Below are 21,970 nucleotides of genomic sequence, written 5' to 3' on the forward strand. Positions count from 1 at the left end.
AACCTTTCTTTTCATCCAACTAAGCAACTGTCTACCCTGTCAATAACATGCGACCACTGTCTCTTTTTAGGCTTCCCAATGCCCAAAGGCATCCCAAGGTAGCTAGTAGGAAGATCTTAAACTTTGCAAGTCCACTCAGGGATCAGTGCTCTGGTTTCCACAAGAGAAAGAGCCACCCCTATCATAGCGGATTTCTCCATGTTAACCTTGAAACCGGTGGCATATTCAAAGCACCTAAGGAAGAGGTGCAAGTACTCGATTTCAGCAGGTACCACATCAATGAACACTAAGGTGTCATCGGCATATTGTAAATGAGATACAGTAGGGCCCCTTGGACTACTCTTGAAGCCTAAGAGCCCCTTGGACTACTCTTGAAGCCTAAGAGAAGGTTCGACTGGTACATCCGAGAGATAGATTGGCAGAAAACCTTGGCTGCAATGGCAAATGGGAAGGGGGGAAGAGGATCCCCTTGCCTGAGGCCCCTGGAGGAAGAGAATAAACTTCTAGGAGTTTCGTTGATCAGTACGGAGAAGAAGGGGTGGGAGTAACATCCCCTCATCCAATTCCTCCATCGAGCCCCGAACCCCATCCTAGCCATGGTCTCGTCTAAAATTGACCAATCGACGTGATCGTAAGTTTTTTCCCAATCGATCTTAAATATGAGTCCAGATTTTCTGGCGAGATGCCTTAGTGTATACACTCGTGAGCAACCAAGACCCCGTTAAGAATCTGCCTATCTTTAATGAAGGCACTCTGAGAGAGGGCGATCACAAAGGGAAACACCTCTTTGAGCCCAGAGGCGAGCACTTTCGAGAGAATTTTGTAAGTGGAATTGACCAAACTGATAGGTCTGAAGTCCTTGAGTTCCATGGCCCCTTCAACCATGGGCACCAGGGCAATGAAAGTTGAAGTTCATGGCTTTCTGAAGGATACCCCGATTGAAAAATTCATCGAAGAAGATGACCAAGTCAAGCCTAAAGGTGTCCCAGAATAACTTTAGAGGAGCTACAGGGAACCCATCTGGGCCTGAGGCTTTATGTTTGCCCAGTTCCGAAATGGCATTCAAGATCTCTAAGAATGGCCTCTCCAACCACTGGGCTCAGTGGGTAGGGACCATGAGAAATTGTAAATCCCCCATCCTAGGCCTTGGGTCCAAGGGAGTGGGGTAGAGGTTGCAATAGAAAGAGATGATAGCCGCTTTGATGTCTGTCGATTGGTTCATAGTCGAATTGCTCACTTTGATCGTGGAAATGGAATTCTCCCTACGTCGGCAGTTAGTTATCCAATGAAAGTAGCCAGTGTTGTGGTCACCAAGACAGAGCCACCTCACCCTACACCTCTGGAACCAAAAAATCTCTTCTTTTTTTAGGGTGGAGAAGTAATCGAGTTTAAGTTGGCTTCTATGTAGAGACTCAGAGGAGGATATAAGGGCCTGGATTCCTCGGAAAGGTCAAGAGCTTGGATGCTCGTCAAGAGAGAACTCTTGATCTGAGTGAAGTTTCTTGGGATGGTTCTGCTTCAAACTTTAAGGGCTGCTTTCAAAAGTCGGAATTTAGATTGCAGGATGAATCCTGCCCGGCCCGAGACTACTGATGAGAAAGAGTCCCACCATTGGGGGATAAGAGTTGCTAAAGAGGGCTCCTCCAACCAACCAAGCTCAAACCTGAATGGTTTAAGGCCCCTGTGAGCAGAGTGGGTTTGAAGCAGGATGGGACAATGATCAGAAGTGGGTTTAGTAAGGGCCGCTGCATGGGTACCAAGGAAGACATCATCCCATTGCAGAGAGGTGAGGAATCTATCGAGTTTGGAGAGGGTGGGCTAAGAGGAATGGTCTGACCAAGTGAAGAGATTGCCCTGAAGGGGGATGTCTAGAAGTCGTGCTTTGCGAAATATTGGGCTCATTGTGGCGTTCATAAGACCATCTCGTTGTGTTGAAGTCTCCCCTGATGCACCAAGCAGAGTGGGGGAGAGTAGCTACTAAGTCCAGATCTTCCCAAAACTAAAGTCTGAGGGCCACATAATTAGGGCCATACACCCCTGTGAATTTCCATGGGAGGCCATCTGGGATCCTTTAGAGGATTGCAGTCACCAAAAAGGCCCTTATGTGTGTAGAGACTAAGGCGGGATTGGCTGGGTCCCAGGTGACCCGTATCCCGCCCAAAGCTTCAACAGCTGCAAGAAAAAGCCATTGGCACGAGCGCCTGCCCCAGACCTGGCGGACAAGGTGAAGGGTGGGAGCAGACTGTTTAGTTTTTGTTAACTCAAGGACAGCAGGGCACACAAAACCTGTCCGGCTGAGCTTTTTGAGCTCTTGTCCCAAACCCCGGACATTCCATGAAAGAAGCTTCATGAGGAACCGAGGGGGGTGGATGAGGAAGCCAGCCTAGGGGACCTCCTCAGGAGAGAGTCCGATATGAGAGGCGGGGCAGGGACCACAGGAGGTGGCACAGTAGCAGGACTTTTGTCGTAATTAATGCTGGAGTAGAGATTTAAAATCTCCCTCCGGCCTTTGATCATAACCTTCAGTTTGCACTATGCGTCTACGTTGAAGAAACGATGGAACCTCCTTGATGTTTCCTTGGCCACAGTCAACTCCATTCACATACTAAGAGTCCACAGAAGAAGGCGGAGACGAAGAGAAACGCCAAGAGGAAGAGGCAGAGGAAAGCTGAGTAGAAAACTCAGCTAGGGAAGTTGAGGGGAGGTAAAAGGGATTGGAGGGGTAGTGATCAAGAGGGAGGGCAGGGTAAGGATCCATAACGGGGGATGTCGAGGGGGTTGAAGAGGTTAAAAGTTGGATAGGTAGAAGTTGGGTGAAAGGGTGAAGGGGGGAGGTTTCAGGGGGGGGGGGGGAGCAAGGGGTTGGTAGGGGAAGTGAGCAGGAAGGCCGGTGAGAAAGCCACCAGGGGAGGAGGGAGGCTGTCGCCAGAGGAAGGGGTTTAGAGGGAATAGGACGAAAGGCGAGGAGGGAAGCAGGGGTTGAACAAGGGTTCGGAAAGGCCGGGCCAAGAAGGAGACAAGGTTGAAAGGGAATCAAAGGTGGATAGGGAATGACGTAGCCTCGGTTCTCTCTGAACCCAAAAAGGTAAGATTTGGGGAGTGGTGGAGGTAAGGGGCCAAAAGAGATGCCAAGGACTCAGGGTTTGGGGGTTGCAGGTCTAGGGACAGAATGACCAGGATCCCAGCAGAGAAAAGGGGTCACGCCATGGAGGCTAAAGTGGAAGGTGAAGGAAGGGTGTGGGTCTTTGGCAATGCTGAAAAAGGGGTGGGATTAGGGTTGAGTGGAGTTCCGGGGTGGCATCAGCAGTGGGGGGAGGGCTGCTAGTGGGAGTCCCTAGCTGAGGACAAATTGATAGCGGCTGAGGCTTCAGGGGGACCGAAGAGGCCAGTGAAACGGGGATGGCTAGAGAATAGGGCGAAGAGAAATCTAATACGAGGGTCGAAGAGGGTAAAACAGTACGGTGGGCGGGGGAGAAAGAGGAGAGAGGGGAATCGTCAAAGGGTGGGAGGGAAGGGGTGAAGACAAGGCTAGGAGGATGTCTGGTGGAGGAGCTCACCAAGGGTTGAAAGAAAGAGAAGAGAGGGGTGGGGGAAGAGGTAAGTGGAGAAGAGAGGGGAGAGGTTGGAATCTCAAGGGGGTCAGGGAGAAAAGGGGGACAGGTGTCTCCAAAGGGATTCAAGGGTAGGGGTGAGGCGTGCGGAGAAGGGTTGGGGATCGAAACAGAGGGGAGGTGGGTTACAGGTGTTACATAAGTAGATATGGATTGTGGCGGTAGAATGATGGAGTCGGTCGAGGGTCTATGGGCCGCAAAGGGAGTGGTAATAACAGGCCCACGGGCCGAGGAGCCTAATGGACATACAGCAAGGGCAGATGTCACATCTTGAGGGCTTTGCAGGAAGGTCTGGTCACTTCAATAAATACTAGCTGAAGAGGCGAGGCGGTAGGGTCAACATCAACCCAAACCTCTTTGTCAGGGAGGGTATGGGAGCCCTGCCCAACGACTGTAAAGAGGGTGTTATCCAGTGTTTTAAAATGCGGCCGCATCGCCGCATATGCGGCCGCATCATCCAGGATGCGCTCGCATCCGCATCGCAAACTAGCCCATATGCGCTTTTGACATATGCGGCCGCATATGCGCCGCATCGCCCACATCGCGCCGCATCTGTTTTCCGTGGAAATAATTATCGATTTTGCCCCTCGGGGAGGGCAAAATGGTCTTTTTGAACTTCCAAAGTTTAGGGAAACTGTTTGGGGGGTTATTATACCCCCTAAACAAAGATTTCCAGCCACTTTTGTCGCTTTTTTTGCATCAAATCGAAGGAAAAAAAAATTTGGCGGAAATTTTTTTTTCATCCAAATCTTTTGATTTGACGGTTGTTTGATACTTAGATGTTCATTTGATGCCTTTGATTGTTGATTTGGGGATGTTAAGGTGACTTTGTGGTAAGAAATTGGGGGTTTCAGAAGCCGTGAACAAATCGAGCACTACTTCACAGAGTCGATAACTTTTTATTCCTTCTTGTACAATAATATTGTTATACTTATTTTTGGGGCAATGTCTTCTTCCCAATCTTCTAGTAACAAGGATCCGGCTTGGAAATATGCTAAACTAAAAAATCCGAAAGATAGAAATTGTGTGGTATGCTTGCTCTGTGGAAATACTTATATGGGTGGTATTTTTCGACAAAAAGAGCATTTAGCCGGAATTTCTGAGAATGTAAGAGCACGCCCACAAGCTACAGATGATATAAAAAAGGAGATTAGAGAATATTTGGATAGATTGAAAAAAGATAAAGAGAAAAAAAAAAAGGAATTACTTGATGACATGCCATTATTTGATGATGATGATGATGATATGTCTGAAGTTGCTATGAGGCAAAGGGGTACTCATACTCCAACCTCAAGATAGAGGGTTATAAATATTGGTGGTAGTACTGAGAGAAGAACACCTCTCTTTAAGGGGGCCAATGGATTCTTTTTTCACCCCAAGCCCCGAAAAAAGAAAAAACAAAACAAACCACAATTGAAAATAAATATAAGAAAGAACAAAGGAAGTCGGTATGTAAGTGGATTGCAAAGTGGATTTACATGGCCGGCATTCCTTTTAATACTATAACTCTAGAAAGTTTTGCATGTATGGTCCAAGCAATTGGCAATATGGCCTAGGACTTATTCCTCCTTCACTACATGAGGTTAAGGAGCCCTTGTTGAACGATGATATATTTGATGTGAATAGAATTTTGATTTCTCAGAGATAAGGGTGGGAGAAATATGGGGCCACTATTATGTGTGATAGTTGGTCCGATGGGAAATCAAGGGTTTTTTCGTTAACTGCCCAACAAGTACTTTTTTTGTTAAGTCTATTGATGCATTAGACAAGTCACATGATGGTACATACTTATGTGGCTTGATGGATGAGATTGTTGATTTTGTTGGGGAGCAAAATGTGGTACAAATTATCACTGACAATGGTGCCAACTATGCTGCAGCTGGGCATTTCTTGACTTTGAAAAGGAAGCATATGTTTTGGACTCCTTGCGCAGCTCACTGTGTTAATCTTATGCTTAAGGAAATGGGTACAACATCTTTATTTAGTAGGGTGATTTCAAGAGCTATGTTTGTTGTTGGATCTATCTACAATAACACAATAGTCCTAAGCATGATGAAGTCTTTTACAAAGAAGAGAGAATTAGTGAGACCGGGTATCACTAGATTTGCCACGTCATTTCTCACTCTTCGAAGCCTAGCCAAGCAAAAAAGTGCCTTGAGGACCATGTTTGCTTCAGAGCAATGGAGTCAACGCAAATGGTCAAAGCATAAGGATGGGAGAAAGGCTGAAAAAATTATGCTGAATACATCTTTTTGGAGTCAAATAATTCTTGCATTCGAGGTGGCTCGCCCTTTAGTGAGAGTGCTTCGACTGGTTGATGGTGATGCGAAGCCTGCCATGGGCTACATACATGAGGCAATGACTAGGGTAAGAACTGAAATAAAAGATGTTTTAAAGGATGATGAAAATATGCGCAAGGCTATACTTGAAATTATTGATAGGAGATGGGATATCCAGCTTCACAGGCACCTCCATTCAGCCGGTTACTTTCTAAACCCATCTCTTCACTACAAGCACTCATCCATTGAGTCAGATCGCGTAATAAATGGTGGGTTCTTAGATGTGTTGGAGAGGTTGGTGCCAGACAAAGACATCCAGGATGAGATCCAGAGCCATGAATTGATTAAGTTCAAGTTAGCCTTGGGAAACTTTGGGAGAGATATTGACACTCAAAATAGGACATTACAGATCCAGGTAAAGGCCAAAAGCCAAAAAATAATCTTACTTGTCTCTTACTTTATGTATAGTTCCATTGTTTATTCTATACCCTTAATTTTTAACTATATTCTAAATTATAAAATATTATACAGCTGCATGGTAGGCATTATATGGAAGCGAGACACCAAATCTACAACGTCATGCTATTCGAGTGTTGAATCTCACATGTAGCTCATCTGGTTGTGAGCGCAATTAGAGTGCATTTGAGCATGTAAGTCCTTTACTCCTTATTCTTTGATCCTTATTTCTTGAATTTCAATTTTCTAATCTAAAATCTAATTTATCTAATTTCAAAGTTCTACCACAGCTCCATACAAATAAAAGAAATAGGTTGGAGCAGAAAAAGTTGAATGATTTGGTTTATGTGCGGTATAACGAGCGGCTTAGGGAGAGGTATGAAGAAGCCGAGGACCAGGATACCCGGATGCAGAAAAAAGAGCCATCCACCTCCAACTAGAGCAAAGGAGGAATGAGGCGGGGGGTCCATAGTTTCCAGGAGAAGACGGATAGAACCCAAAGGGAGGAACTCGAGAGACTTCCAATGAATCTCCACTAGGTCACTGCAGCCGTCGACTATCCATCTGAAAGTCGAGGGGACCAGGAGTGTAAGGGGATATGAGTGGTTGTAAGCCAGATCCTTTGCTTTCTAAAAGAACCTTCCTCCGGAGACCATTTGCAAAGCTTGAGTTGCGCCCCCTTGAAGATGGGCGGAGACTCTGAATGGAGAGCCCAAAGTCGTTGTCTTCAGAAGGAAAGGTGAACAACAACAATCCATCGGACAGTCGGTGGCATCATAGGTCTAAGTCCCCCCATAAACACTGACCCCATCGTTCGATAGCCCTGAAGTCATCCCTTCTAGGACGGAAAGAGCCCATCAAAGAGCGACGAAGATTGACAATAAGCGGCTCAGATATCTCGACTGGGTTGGAAATGACGAGAAGGTGGTTAGAGGGGCGGGGCAAAGGGGGAGAGGAAGGCGTTCAATGGTGCAGGACGTTCTCAGCAATTAGAGAGAGCGAAGAAGGTTTGGAAAGTACCGTCTGGGTGAAGGTAGGAGGGGAAGAGATGGAACAGGTAAGCGAGGCCAAAGAGACCGGTATAGCTCGAGGGGGGGGGGGGGGATGAAAGGGAATAGGAAGAGGAGCGGAGGGAGCTATGGCAGAGGAGGAGGAGCCTGGGGAGAGGCGAGGGTATAGACTGTAGATTTTGTTCCAGTTCGTAGGCGGTTGTTTTTTCAAGCTCCAAAACAACACAAATGGGCTTTAGAATGCCACACAAAACACTTCCCTTCCTCCCGCTCCTCGTTCTTTGCTTCTATAAGAAAAGGAAGGAGGGGAAAGGACAAGGTGGGGTGGTTTAACCTTTCCTTTTTTGCCCCCTTGGCCAAGGGCCTTTTTCCACCCCTGGCCAAGGTATATCATCTGGATTCCTAAGCGGCCAAAGGGGGCCTAAGAGCAAAACCAAATAGGGCCCCCCCTTGGGCCTATTTGGTGGAAGTTGGCCCCTAGGTGGTAGGGGGCCAAATTTTCTATCACTGCACACAGGGATCCTCTTCTGCATTTAACTCACATCAAGAGTACTTAATGAGACTGGCAATGCACTACTAATCTTAAAAATTTGGTCGAAGATTGGCTCCAAATGTTGAGGGTAAGGGAGCAAATCTTGTGGTGCAACCAATGACATTCTTTAAGTCCTCTTCCACCAATTTAAGATCTTCCAATGGTGATTATGCTTTGCCAAAGTGGAATTTGTCATGCCTATGAGACCCGAAAAGGATAGCAACAAATCAGCGAAACTATTTCCAAAAATGCCCTGATTAGACCTGGGCTTCCAAGGAGCAGCCATCAAAATTGAGTTTCATGGCCCAAGAGGCGCGAAACAGATGTTGGATTTGCAATAATCATCAGCCCCATCCAGAGAATGAGACTCCAGCTTTGAACAAAGTCTGCAGTCAAAAACACTGAGAAGACCTTTGCTTTTGGGGTACAACAAGTGACAATGGATATGATATTCTCTTGCATAGCACCTAGCTGAGATTCCCTATTCTCGAAAATGCACCCATTGTGCTCCAACCAAATGGCCCAAGTCATAGCCAAAATAGAAACTCAGGATAGTAACGACCACAGATGGGTAAGGGGAGAAATAGACCAAGAATAAGAAATTATGTTGCACAGCTCTGGGTGTATTTCACACCCACACAAAGGTGAACGATGAAAGACCAAAACTGAGCTGCTATAGGGTGGTGAACAAACAAGTAGTCTATAGTTTCCTCAAACTATTTGTAGGACATCGATTGGTTAAATGAACCCCTCCTCTGAATCCAGTCTAATGAGGGATTTCTGGGAGATGACCAATCAATTTAAGAAGATGGGCCCCATTTGCTGTGACAGAAGTACTGTCGTTTGGTTTCAAAGCGTTGTAGATGGAGGACACCCAGCAAATAATTACAGAGCTGGGAGCCAAAACATTTCATCCCTTCCCCCTCATGGAACGAAGTGAGACTTAAGAAGATCAAATAAAGCCCCCAGTTCAGAGATTTTTGAATTCCGAATATTCCTCCTGAACCTTGGTGTCCAAACAATTTGACCCCCAAATAATCCATAAGACAGAGAGCGAGGGGTTTTAGTCTGTAGCTAAGATATATAGTCTAGGGAAATAAGTTTTCTAGAATATCTTGCCCAGCATTAAATTCCTCCATTGCCTTTTACACTTTCATGTTTAGACAAAAGCCTAGTGGGAAGTGACAATTCCCCTTCACTTTTTGCCATGCATTTCAACAGTAGTCATTGATGCTAAATCAACAATAGAGGATGATAAGGAAGTGTCTGCAACATTAGTTTTGTGACACAAGCTACTTTTTAACAGCCAAGATTCAGGCATCTGATCAGTTTGTATGAGTTGGACCTCCCAAATGGGTTCAAAGATAGCTTGCAGGCTAACACATCAGCATTAGTGGTTTATATCTTGAAATAAAATTTAGTTTCGAAACACCAAAATTTGCTAATATCTATAGAAAAAATAACAATGATACAACATTCACACAAATAAAAAGTAAAAAACAATAAAAAAACGTTAATTAACAAAAAAAATCAGCAATGGCAGAAAGACAATAACGTGCTATAATTCCTTCTTCTTTTTTTTTGAAATATGCTATAATTCCATCTTTACTAACAACCTTATCATTAATCTGCACATGCCAAAGAAGAAAAATGAGATCATTTACTATACAAGCAAGGAAATAAAGAAACATATACCTTAATGCCAGTGTTTGTGGCCTCTTTTGCTGCCTCAAGAAGTGGCGCAAACATGGGGTTAAATGCCACAGTAAAAGCACAATCAACTATGCGTCCTGCAGAATACCATGCGGGTTACATAATAAATGAAAAAGAACGAAAAAGTGAACTTAATAAAGTTGCAATAAAAGTATCCTATGGGGATATAGTTCATCTTAGCATCCAAGAAAGTTATCAACTGCATACAATGAAGTAATTATTGCAAATATCCTGCATTACTCTTGGAAGTGACTAAAATAAAACTTGTATAGGTAGTACCATCAATGTGTGTTCCAAAATCAAGCTTCATGACATCATCATATTGAAGTACAGTTTTATCTCCAGAATTTGGGGTCCAGTGTGCTGCAACCCTATTAATACAAGGTCAATCAAAACATGCATTTTAATCACAAGAACTAAATGATGATAAAGGCAACTCCTTCAGGTAAGAGCATTTACCAGTTCAATGAGCATCCAGTTGGAAAAGCAATGCCTGCTTGGAGACCATTCTCTGAAATTAGTTTCCGAACCATGTCTTCCAACTTTTCACATAGGTCAATCATTAAAATCCCTGGCTTTACAATACTTCTGATATATTTCCGAACCTAATCATAGTAACAAAATAGAAAAAGTCCGCCTATCAAATTCCATTGAGATCATTCAAAGTCAAAAGTCAAAGTATTAATGAAGTTGACCCCAAATAGTTGGGAAAAGGCTATGATGATGATGATGATGAAGAGGAGGACGAGGACAACCAGTTAACGAGAAACAAAGTTTGTGTTATGCCAGGAACTTGTCTGGGGTATGTCCTCTAATCCTACCAAATTTTGGCTTCAAGTCATTTGCTTACTTGAACATCAGTCCTAATAAAAAAAGGTAAGCATGACATAATTAGAAAAAACCTTATAGAAATAAAATCTGGTAAATATCTATACCTAGTTAATTGGAAACTCATAACAAATAAAGAAAGTATGTTCTAATCTGATGGGTATCACATTGTACGGTAGATTTAGACTTCTGAAGAAACTAAAACCCATGGGACCTTTTTGGATGACAGTTAATCTTATTAGGATCAAACTTTCTTATTGGAGTGGACTATCTTATTTGCATAATATTATTTTTGTTAGCTATTTGGTTCATATTGTGGATTATATGTAATGTAATTTAATTACTTAATTTTTTGCTTTTTTAGTTATTTCTGGTTAAAAACAGTGATTCTCAGTAAATTACTTTGAATAAAGTAAAAAAAAAAATTCAGAAAGGTAAACGTATTCCTAAAACTGCCTGTAAGTTTTATCTCATATAATTTTATGAGGTCCCAAGCCCAGGTAAAGGAAAAGGATTGTGTTAGGTGGGCACCCGACTCAAAACTTTGCCACAACTTTTCATGAATCCTGAATCTATATTATCTGCTCATGCTAGGGTGTCCACCATAAGCGCTTATGGTCTTACTGAGAGTATGGCCTTTGATATAGCAGAATGGAGACACATGATTTGTGTAGCCGACCCAAATAGTTGGGAAAAGGCTCTAATGATGATGATGTATTTCATGAGGGACATGATGACTTTTATGAGGGACACCACCAAACAATAGAAAATTCATTTTCAGGATCAATTTTTTTGAAACAATGAATTACCAGTGATAACGTATACATCCAAACAAGCCCTTATTAAACCTAAAATTCAGTAATCATTTTTCCACTATGCTTTTAGCTGAGATTTAAAGCCCAAGACAATCGATTATGGAAAAAATAAAAACAATTGTTTTAGCCCCTGAAAAGATCTTAGAAGTGAGTTTTGGATCACATCAAATGAACATGCGGCTGAAAAGTTGGATGCTTATGCCTTATGGAAGTGGTTTGCATCACAAAGAGACACATTCTTCTGTTGCCTAAGCCTTTCCTGGGCTTCTTGAGGACTGTAATGTAAAGTTTTTTCTTGAGTTTGCCTAGACATAGGAGCAGTCCATAGTAATCTTCCTGACCTTGTAACTCATGTCGGTTGACGATCCTTTGACTAATGAAGCATTGCACCTGATATCAAGTATTGCAATTCTGCCCATTTGGATTCTCAATTGGAGTGATGCTTCTTAAATTAAAGGAGAGTTCAGGGTTGCTTGTAAACATCTTTCGAGCAATCTTTAATGCATACTTGAATGGGACCAACACTTAAATAGCCGATGAGAGGTAGGGGATGCAATTTGTCTCCCTCTCTTTTTCTGGACTCTGTCCCTTGGTTGCATTTATCATATGTTGCAATGTAATCTTTCTACTTAATTACTATCCCCATGTGCGAGAAAATAAAATGCTATGATGCTTCCAAGTGCAAAAACCAATTTTGTTTTGAGATTCAGATCTAACATGATTTCCTTTTGAGCTTTTTTTTTTTTTGGTTGAAATGTAATTTCTTTTAATCATGTTTGTTTTACATCTTGGCTTGGCCTTTGAGCTCTACATCCATTTTTTATATTCCGGCTTGCTCTACCAAAAGTAATATTCATTTTACATCATTTCTTCATTTGAACTTCGTCTACACTTACAAAAAAAAGATAAAACTATAAACAAATGAAAATGAAGGACCCAAATTTATTGTATTTTAAATTGTCAAGCTTTCCAAGTGGCATATTATTTTTCTGCAGCACGACCACAAAATAATGACTCGTTTACAACATGTCCCAATTTGCATTGTCGGGTTAATTTTTGTTTGCTTCTACATCATATTTTATGATTTTCTTCTCTAGAAAATAAAAAAAAAATAGATCTTTTTCTTTCTTAAGAATATCTCATGAAATATCAATTATTTGTGGATCATCTTGTCCCTCTTTCCTTTGTGAGACTGACAATTGTGGGCTACTGACCTTTTGCTACAACTGAGATTTTGTTGCTTACTACTAAAATCTCCACCATTAACTTGATTTTGAACTCACAGATGTTTGGGGTTTCCTTTCTACAAAGTGAAGAATTTCTATGGATTTCCCATTTTCTTTCATAGTTCCATGTTTATGCACTTGTATGATTCTCTTATAAATTAATTTTTGTTTTCACTCGTTTCATCAATTTTCTCGACCATATTTCTTGGCCAGGTTTTCGATAGTCATGGAGGGAAACATGCTGCTGATTTTGTGTGCAAAAATCTGCCAATGTTCATCTTTGAAGAAACAGAGTTCCCAAGAGAGATGACCAAACTAATATTTGCATGTAAAATATTTATGGGGTGTCTAAGAACCAAACCTGCCGATGAACTTCAGCAGCTTGCCGAACTGAGTTATACATGGGTTTCTCCAGATGCTCAAGTTCCCTCTTCTCTTCAGAAGTTGTCCTCCAGAGATTACTACAGTAGAAGCAACAAGTTCTGAGAAAAACTCCGTGCAACTTCTTATACCAAAAACTTATTTAAGCATATACTCTATTAATACCCTCATGACATAAGTGTCATTTTGATGAAGATTGTCAACTAGGGAAATACTAAACAGGACAAAGCAATGTTCATCAACACATATCTTTCTCTTATGAAGGGAAAAAGGAGTTCTATGGATTTTAAAGAATTCTAAAATTTAACTGTGCTTGATAGAACAATTTATAAATGTTAACACTTCTCAAAAAAAAAAACTGTGCTTGATAGAAGAAAGAGCACAATGATCAATCCAATAAGAAAGACTAACCAAGGAGTCATTAACATCAAAAGACTAACCAAGGAGTCATTAACATCAAGTCACAAAGTTCCTTGGTGCCTTTTTATTAATGTCATTCCGTGAATCAGACAATGGTTTTCTCACATCCATCAATAGCAAACAAAAAGGTGAGAGACGCCACGATATACAATTACAACAAGAGAAGGATTCAGTGGCAGGAATAACACTCCACGGAAATATTGAGCCACTATAGTAGAAAATCATGTTTTCGCATGCTCACCTTTGAACCACAGACATTCCCTAGATATTCCTGGTTGATTCAAGTCAGCCAGATATTTAAAGGCCGTGAAGTTCTAAGAATCAAAATGGGGAAATGAACCGTTACTACACGACCTCAAACGGGTCTCCAGCGAGATGTGTTATGGCATATCCCCCCTCAAAACGACAAGTCTGTACAGGAAAGGATGCTTCATTTGATGGAAGCAAAGCAGCCAATGATAACCCCTTCCTTGAAAAGAACAATTCCATCATATTCCAAAAAATCATGGAATCATTGATTCACTTGCCACAATATTTTCTCCTCATTCCTTACCTTGGATAAGTTAGGGTGGGTTTTAAGGAGGAACCCACCAGGTGACACTCAGTGCACAAAAATCAATCAGATGGGACCAGAAAATATGTGGCTGGACTGTGAATCTGACACAGAAACAACAAAACAAATGCCTGAGAAGTCGTAACAGAACAAACAAATGCACACCTGCCCACCACTCAATCGCCCCTACCTACAAAGTCATGACAAAGTTCCAAAGGAGCAAATACTCATAGAAAGAAGGTTGCAAAGTTTGAAATATAAACCACACAGCTCAGATATAGAACTTAATCACCCTCAAAGCATGCAGAAGAAAACAGAAGAATCCCTGACTGCATTATATGAAAGCCTCATGACAACAAGAAGATAGAACACTCTCACCATAATAAGGATTCACCAAAGAGCTAAAAAATATTGAAAATGCATTTTTCTTTACCATAGGGTTTTTAAGCTTTTGCACACCACACCAAACTTCAAACTTCACTAGGAAGTTTGGCTTGCTTCTTTCTACTAGATGCCCTATGCATTAAGATGAAAATAGAGAAACTAACTAACTAGAAACTCCAAGGTTATGCCAAGTGGTATAAAACAAATAAAACACATTTAATTTTCATAAAATGGAGGGTGTTTCACTTCCAAGCAGACCTCAATGCCTCCCAACAAACAATGATCAACAAAAACCATCCAAATTGGACCCACCCAAGTTACTCGCCAGAATGCTGAGCCTGAAACCCCCAAAACACAAAGGAGCTTACATATTATTAGCGATCTGCCTACTAGGAACATTAGGTTTGAGAAAAGAGACACAGATTCGAAGGACAAGAAACAACAAAAAAAACGGTTATCTAAAATAAAAGAATCACAATTTCTTCGCAATGGATGGTCCAATTTTGATGAAATATGATATGTTTGGATCTTCATCCACCCAAATGCTTGTGTTTAACAAAAACACACATAAAATTAGTTTGAGATACCAAAAATTGGATTACTATCCATCAGAGATTTCAAGAACTTGGATCTCCTTGATCCGGAGACCAAACTCAAAACCGGTTTAGCGTTTCCCTCGAGTCATCTTAGGAAGCTTTCAAGAGACCTGGAGATATTCATTTGCATTAAGCAAGAAGATAGTGGAATCAAGAACTTTGCTCAAAATTTTGGGTAAATTTCTTTTGTCTTTCACTTTGAATTCATAGATTTGCCTTATTTTTTAATAATTTTAGTAGATCTAGCATTACTTTAGTTATTGTTGCATTTTTGTTGCAACCTATCAAAACAAAGCATAATGTTCAATTTATATTTCAATTTCTCTTATACAAAGAAGGTTATTTTTTTAGAGATATACAGAGAAGGTTTTACTCAAAGATAAAATTATACGTAGAAATAATGTTGGTATTTTTTTGTTATAATGATGTCAATGACATAGTTTCCAATTTTATTTACGTAAAAGTGGCATTTTCTCTCAAGAAAATCTAGTACGTCAATTTTTTTTAGAGGTTTTATTCATATAAAGTGTTTTTTTTATAGATTTTTGACTTATTGCTGCTAATGATTTTTCTTCGTTTAAATTAATCGTAGCAAATTGCTATTTTATTATAGTTCTTCTATTCATTTAGAGTCCTCTGACTATTTTAGAACTGGTATCAAATCAGTAAATCAGTCTTATTCAAAAGCTTTGATGCATTTAAAATTTAAAATAACATAAAATAAAAAAGCTCTATATATTTTCTATCTTAGCATTGTCAAATGTTTTTTTTTTAATCATCATTGTAGGAAAATGCTATCTGTTCTTTTTTTTTCTTTTTTCTTTGTGTGTGTACGTGGGTGTGTGTAGTGTGCTTCTATTGTTTTACAAATATTTTCAACTCTTTATTGTAAAATGCATTCATATTATCGTGAATATAAAAATGTTAGTTGCATGTTGATGCCTTTAACATGCATTTTGTAGACTGTAGGTGTAGGAGACAGAGGAGGGAGGACTCAACATGGCAGCAGGGGGTGAAGCTGCCAAGTAAGGGTAACATGAGGCTGTTAGTGTGGCCATAGTGGTAAGCCTATGACAGGCAGTATTAATCGCCTTGTCCTAATGTGCCTGTGTTTATGAGGGAGGAGATGAAGCAATCTAAAGAGATTGGAAAGGGAAAGGTGCACAGTTAAATGGTTGTTGACGAGATAGGGACAGAGTACTACAAGATAGCGATAGAGTACTATGCACCTTCTCAAAAGGATGAGAATGAATAGGGTTGAGAATTTTTCGGATTGGGTTCGGTTCCACCCAAATCCAGATCTGGATCCAAAAAATATATACAGGATCTGGATCTGAATCTGATCGGATCCAAAATATTTGGATCCAGATCTGAATCCGAAAACCGTATATAGGACCTAGATCCAAATCCAGATCCGATTAATTCCATCAAGAAAAAGCTTATGCGGGAAAGAAAAAACCCAATCTTTGAGTAGATGGTTCCATCGGGAAAAAGCTTCTGCGACAAAAGAAAAAACCCAACCTTTGAATATACGGTCTTTGATGAGATGAGGAGAGAGTTAGAGAGAGAGAGAGAGGGGGATTGGCATCAAAGTTGAAGCCATAAGAAGCCCTAATCATACAGACCACAAAGCCACGAAGACACCCCATCGAAACCCCCACCCCCTTGCCTCTCTCTCTCTCTCTCTCCCTTTTGAGCATTTTTGCTCCCCTCCAACTTTCTCTCTCATCCTTTTGCCCCAAGAAAAGACTCCCTTTCTCTCCTTTTGATAATCAGTTGAAGAAAGCGATATCTCCCTCTCTTCCTAACCAGAATAAGAAAGTCGTCTTTGTCCTCTCTCTCTCTAACCCATACAACAAATAGTCTTTGTCCCTCTCTCTCTCTACCTCTAGATTTATTCGTGGTATAATTGATTGATTTGCAGGCTATCTTGCCTCAACATCATCAGCAGAGGTAGAGGGTGACACAAGACTATGGCAGAAGCCCAAGACTTTCTCTCTCTATCTTCCACCCAAGACTGGCGAAAGCCAAAGACTTCTCTCTATCTTCCACCCAAGATTGTGACAGAAGCCCAATAACTTCTCTCTCTCTCTCTCTCTCTCTCTCTCTCTCTCTCTCTCTCTCTCTCTCTCTCTCTCTCTCTCTCTCTCTCTCTCTCTCTCTCTCTCTCTCTCTCTCTCTGTTGTACATTTCAAGGGAGTCCCTACAACTGCCTGTCCTCGCTCCTTGAAAAATTTGCAAGCCCTAATAATGCACAGGAGCTTGTAAACTGGACAAGCCCTCCTTTTTAGTGTGAGAAAACACTTTTAGTATCCTTTCCATTTCAATGTCAATTCTCCCACCCGTCGTTCCTCACTTACATTCTGCCCTCATTCCCCTCTCTCACTAAAAACACATTTTCAATGTACTTATCACACTTGCAAATATATGTACTCCGTAAATTTCAAGCCTAAATTTCACGATTTGTACTTACTTACTTGATTAATATCATAGAGAAATATGCAACAATGTACTAGGGATATTCGTCGATGTTATATTGCGAGTATTGTCTATTTTCATTCACCTTCCTATAGACATTCTTAGATAGATGACCTGTTCGAGTCTCATTCAGTACCCACATCCATAGCCAACAAAAGCAGATACATATGGGACGCACCACTGCTTCCATAAAATGTAATTTTGGAAGAGTCAGATTTCAGCCCTTATTTTCTTTTTCACTTTGAAAAATGCACTAAATATGGGGTGAGGTGACCTGAAGGGAATTGGATCACACCCCCCAACATGGGACTGCAATCAGGCAGCATCAATGTTCCAGGAATGCAGGGTCGCGATTTCGAAGTACGGATCAATACCTATGTTGGGAGATCCCCCCATTGCTAAGCTGCTGCTACTTGTACTTCCAGTGTTGTCCCAATACCTCCTTTCATGCCTTACCTCATCATCCACAACTCCCATCCTCCTTAAGTACCTTTAACAGCCAACATTGCCCCTCAAGACTAGTGACTTCCTCCTATATTTTGTTTTTTTCAAATCATTCTCTTTCTTGATTATTCTTTCGACATACCCTAATACTTTTGTTAATTTATCTTTAGTTTGGTTACAGTATTTATAGCTTCAAACTATGGACAATTAATTCGTCTGATCTCTTTGCTTATGTTTCTCCCTTTGTAAGTTCTTCTCCTGCACCTTGCACTTCCATCTTTCTTCCACTTCCCACCCAAAGAAAGAGGACTGACATTACTCCTTTGTTGGTTTAGTCTCTACATAAACTTCAAATTATGGATGATCACCTAGTCAAATATTTCCACTGCATTCCTCTCACACTAACTCACAAACCTACCCACACCCCAATCCTTCTTTTTGCAATCCTGGCTTTGCTCCAATACGTCCTTTCATGACTTTTCTCATTATTCCACTCTATTATTACTTTAACCCTCCTCACTCACTAATGACCGGGACCCCATCATCAAAAGTAACATTTTCCTTGACTTTCTTGCCCTTTTAATTTTCATCGACTAAGCCACTGCCAGCCAAAGGTATCTCAAAATTCCACAACAAATCAAAACAACAGCAGACAGCACAGTATCCATAGAAGCCAGTCCAGTTACAACTTTGCTGAACATGATCACCAAACCCCATCACTTCTAGTAAAAGCTTTCTACATTAAATTGTGCATAGTAGATTGAATAAATAGTTAGTTTGTCTCTTTGGATGCATCCATAAAACATAGACTGTTATGAATAAGATTCTATTGGCATGTACTGTATAAACTAACGCTGATATATTGCTCAGTGCACACTTTCAGCTAAAATTGGACAGCAAACATAAATTGCAAACATAATACTATGAAACATAAGTATCTATATTATCAGGTTGAAGCATGTCTAAACCCTGTAGGAACAAGGATCTCATTATCCAAGCAGGAAAAGAAAGCACATCAAAGGGCAAACGTAGAATTTCAAAAGCAGTTACAATGCATGTGAAGCCAATCACTGTTAAAGGAAAGCTTTCACAAGTATATTAGGATGTATTTCACGGAACCATATCACAGTTAAGGTTCCAACTCCAGAAATCAGTATTATATTAGCAGCTTCTAATGGAAAACATCGTTTCCACCATGCTCCTACTCCAGCTCCCATAAATATTCCCTAAGCACTGCCAGTAACAAAGACCCACATTATTTAAGGTAAATAGAAGTCAGTTGTATTTGGTGAATGAAGCCACTGCTTTTAACACTTAAAGCTCTTTCAATTCCTATGATTCTCCCCTATAACACTGACAACCCAAACAAGTAATTACTCAAATCAATTATAACAAGCCTTCCACTTTCAAAAGTTGATTGTGTGTGACATTGGCAAGAAGGTGCAAATGTAAAAGACAACTAGACATGGTAATGTCAACAGCAGTTCAACATTGACGTTAATGGAGAACTTTCCTGTCATGTAATTAATATACATGCAAAACACTAGCATCCATTTTATCACGATATTGTTATCAGCTTATCACCTAGCATTGGCTTTTTTCATACTCAGAATTAATGGGGAATTTAATAAAAGTGGTATGTTCTTATAGGCAATATTGTCTGCTAGCTTCAATATGAATGTTGATCTCGAGAAACTATCTACTCACTCATCTTTGTACTGCTGAATTTCACCCTCCGGAAATTCCCAAGAAGGAAAGAGGTCAATGACAGGAATAGAGGGAGGATCTGTCTGCTCAAGAGGTTCCTTCTTTTTCCTGAACATAATATCAATATGGTCAGAACACGCCCAAATGAAAGCCGGAGAAGTAATGGAATTCTTACTTGCTTTTGTTCTTCTTCTTTTTCTTCTTTGCAGCTTCTAGCAATATATTAAAAAGCGCATATTAGAAAAATCAATGCATAAATGAAGAATAGAGAACTCAGTGCCTAGATGAAGAAAACTTAAAAAAAGCAAACAACGAGTAAACCATCAAAGGGAGAAAGAGTGTAACAGTTATCAACTGATGAATCCAAAAATAAGGCATGCTTGTGTGTGAAGTTAAGCCATGCTTGTGCGTGAAGTTATATAGAATTGCACGAACAGGTCCTGGGTTGATAGGCTCCTATAAGAAAACTATGTATCAATTATTTATGTCATCACCTCGACAACTATGCCCTAAATCAGAGGAACTGATAAAATGACAAAAGAAAATGAACCGCAAGATATGGTGTTCATTTGGCCACGGTAAGCTGCTTTTGTCAAAATAAAGCTCGTCCCCATATCTCCCATTTCAAGTGAGCAAAACAGATAAGGAATGCATATATATTGGACTGTGTTGCTTATATTCTTATTAAAGGATTGACATGATCAATATGACCTTTCTTTCAAGAGTTACACAGAATAATGCATATCTGAAAACGACAATATCTGAAAACGATAAAAGAAACTCCAAACCAGATACACACCATAAAATTAAATAAAAAAACTAATATTGACTGTATATACATTGTGTTGTTATCTCATGTTCTTGTTTTAATCACAATATCACAACTGAAAAGCAAAAAAAAGATATCTGCTCAATGTGTTTTTCACATTGACATCTTCTTGATTGTGTTTTTCATGAAATGCTAGCATATATTCTTGATTCATAACTAACCATTAATTAATCAAGAACACAAGAAAGGGTCTCAATTAATCAAACACTAATATCAAGAACATTGAACAAACATAGATGATCAACCTGGGGCAGCTAACACTAGACCATCTCCCTGACCCTCTTCATCATCATCATCCAACCCAGTCGATGGAACTTCACTTTGTTGACCATTTCCACTTGAGGGCTCTGAAGGTACACTTTGTTCTTCTGAAACAGCTGCCTTCTTTTTCTTTTTCTTTTTCTTCTTTGCTTCCATGGGCTCCTGCAATGTAAATCTTCAAATTCAAGAAAGAAAAACTAACTCATTGTTGCAATCCTGAAGATGAGCCTATGAGAACATACATCATATGGATCAATAAAGACGGAAAAAGGAAAAACAAAAAAAGTGAAAGGATGGTAAGTATGCACGTCAATAGGAACAAGAGAGAAAAAGATCGTTTGTGAAAATATTTATGGAAGGATAGAGGAATCATAACCACACAACAGAATGAAAACCCACAATTTCCATCACGAAGAAAGTACAGCCGTACCCCAACTCACAAGAAGTCTGCTTTCTTAATCAATTCAGAGTTAATCAACTTAAAGTTATTGACGATGCATCGGACCAAAACCTACATAAATTAACAGACAAACAGAACATTCTTCAATTTGATAAAAAAATAATTTTAATCATGCAGACTGCAAAATGCCCAACTCCAAGAATGTTCATTGGATAGTATGGCATCCAATATTTCAATTTTCCCACCAGAATCAAGATACGGGTAAATGGAAACAGCTATGCCTACAAACGATATCCAACATTAAACCATTATATTGCAAAGTTCCTCTATACATTACCTGTATACTTCATTTCGACAGAGCAGCATGTACTATTTAATTCACAGTTTACTTAGTATGATCGTTATGGTAATAATTGGAGACTGCTTTATTCGTGGGCTTCTTCATGCATAGAGAATATCAAATGGTTTTGGGATTTGTCTCTTCAGTTTCGGCACGCAGATTTGTATAATAGTGGTAGAAGGTAATGAAGAGTGCTATGGCCACCAGGAGAAAATCAAGAGCAAACATCACTGTTAAGGCATTGCAACCAGTTCCTGGAGGCATAGTTCACTTTTTAAGTTTGTTTTCCCCTAAAGAGGAGTGAGCTAAACCATATATTTAAATTTATTCCTCATAGGTATATGTTTTGACCTCTAGACTGCCAATGGTTATTACTTCTTTTTTTCTGAGAAACCAATGGTTATTACTTGTTATGTCCTGCTTTTATAGACTGCCAATGGTTCACCAAAATAAGAATTTTTTTGGGCTGCAAATGGTTAATCAATAAAAGGTAGACAGTAAATGGTTCTTTTAAAAGCAATAAACAGTAGACCGTCAATGGTTCTTTTTAAAGCGAAATTCGATAATCATGGCAAAATATCTCAGAATCTAGTTAAGTTTCCATCATAGTGGCAATGGAAGAAGGATTAGGTTGTAGTGACCTGTGGTAGAATGAAAGAAAGATGTGATCCCCGTGACCTACGGAAGTAATAGTCATCTGATATGAA

The 21,970-nt window shown here is 40.3% G+C and overlaps 1 protein-coding gene across 5 annotated transcripts in view; it reads right to left on the minus strand.

Annotated features, from left to right (window-relative positions):
• Window positions 1-21,970, minus strand: part of LOC18423699 (methionine aminopeptidase 2B) — a 42,388-nt gene that overhangs the window by 14,705 nt on the left and 5,713 nt on the right. The window contains exons 2-9 of one of the 5 annotated variants that reach the window (XM_088873493.1): window positions 20,954-21,034; window positions 20,508-20,685; window positions 19,609-19,642; window positions 19,434-19,541; window positions 12,832-12,931; window positions 10,061-10,206; window positions 9,881-9,972; window positions 9,584-9,678 (exon numbers count right to left, since the gene is read on the minus strand). In XM_088873493.1, coding sequence (XP_088729619.1) covers window positions 9,584-9,678; window positions 9,881-9,972; window positions 10,061-10,206; window positions 12,832-12,931; window positions 19,434-19,541; window positions 19,609-19,642; window positions 20,508-20,679 — 747 coding nt within the window. In that variant the 5' untranslated portion in view covers window positions 20,680-20,685; window positions 20,954-21,034. Of the gene's footprint in view, window positions 1-9,583; window positions 9,679-9,880; window positions 9,973-10,060; window positions 10,207-10,356; window positions 10,460-12,831; window positions 12,932-19,433; window positions 19,542-19,608; window positions 19,646-20,507; window positions 20,686-20,953; window positions 21,035-21,970 lie in introns of those variants that run through there. The other 4 variants (XM_011629180.3, XM_020674952.2, XM_006828297.4 and 1 more) reach the window with 4 other exon arrangements.

The sequence above is a fragment of the Amborella trichopoda genome, chromosome 8, assembly GCF_054954075.1.
Source record: "Amborella trichopoda isolate Santa Cruz 75 chromosome 8, AtrichopodaSantaCruz75HAP2 v2.0, whole genome shotgun sequence".
Lineage (NCBI taxonomy): Eukaryota > Viridiplantae > Streptophyta > Magnoliopsida > Amborellales > Amborellaceae > Amborella > Amborella trichopoda.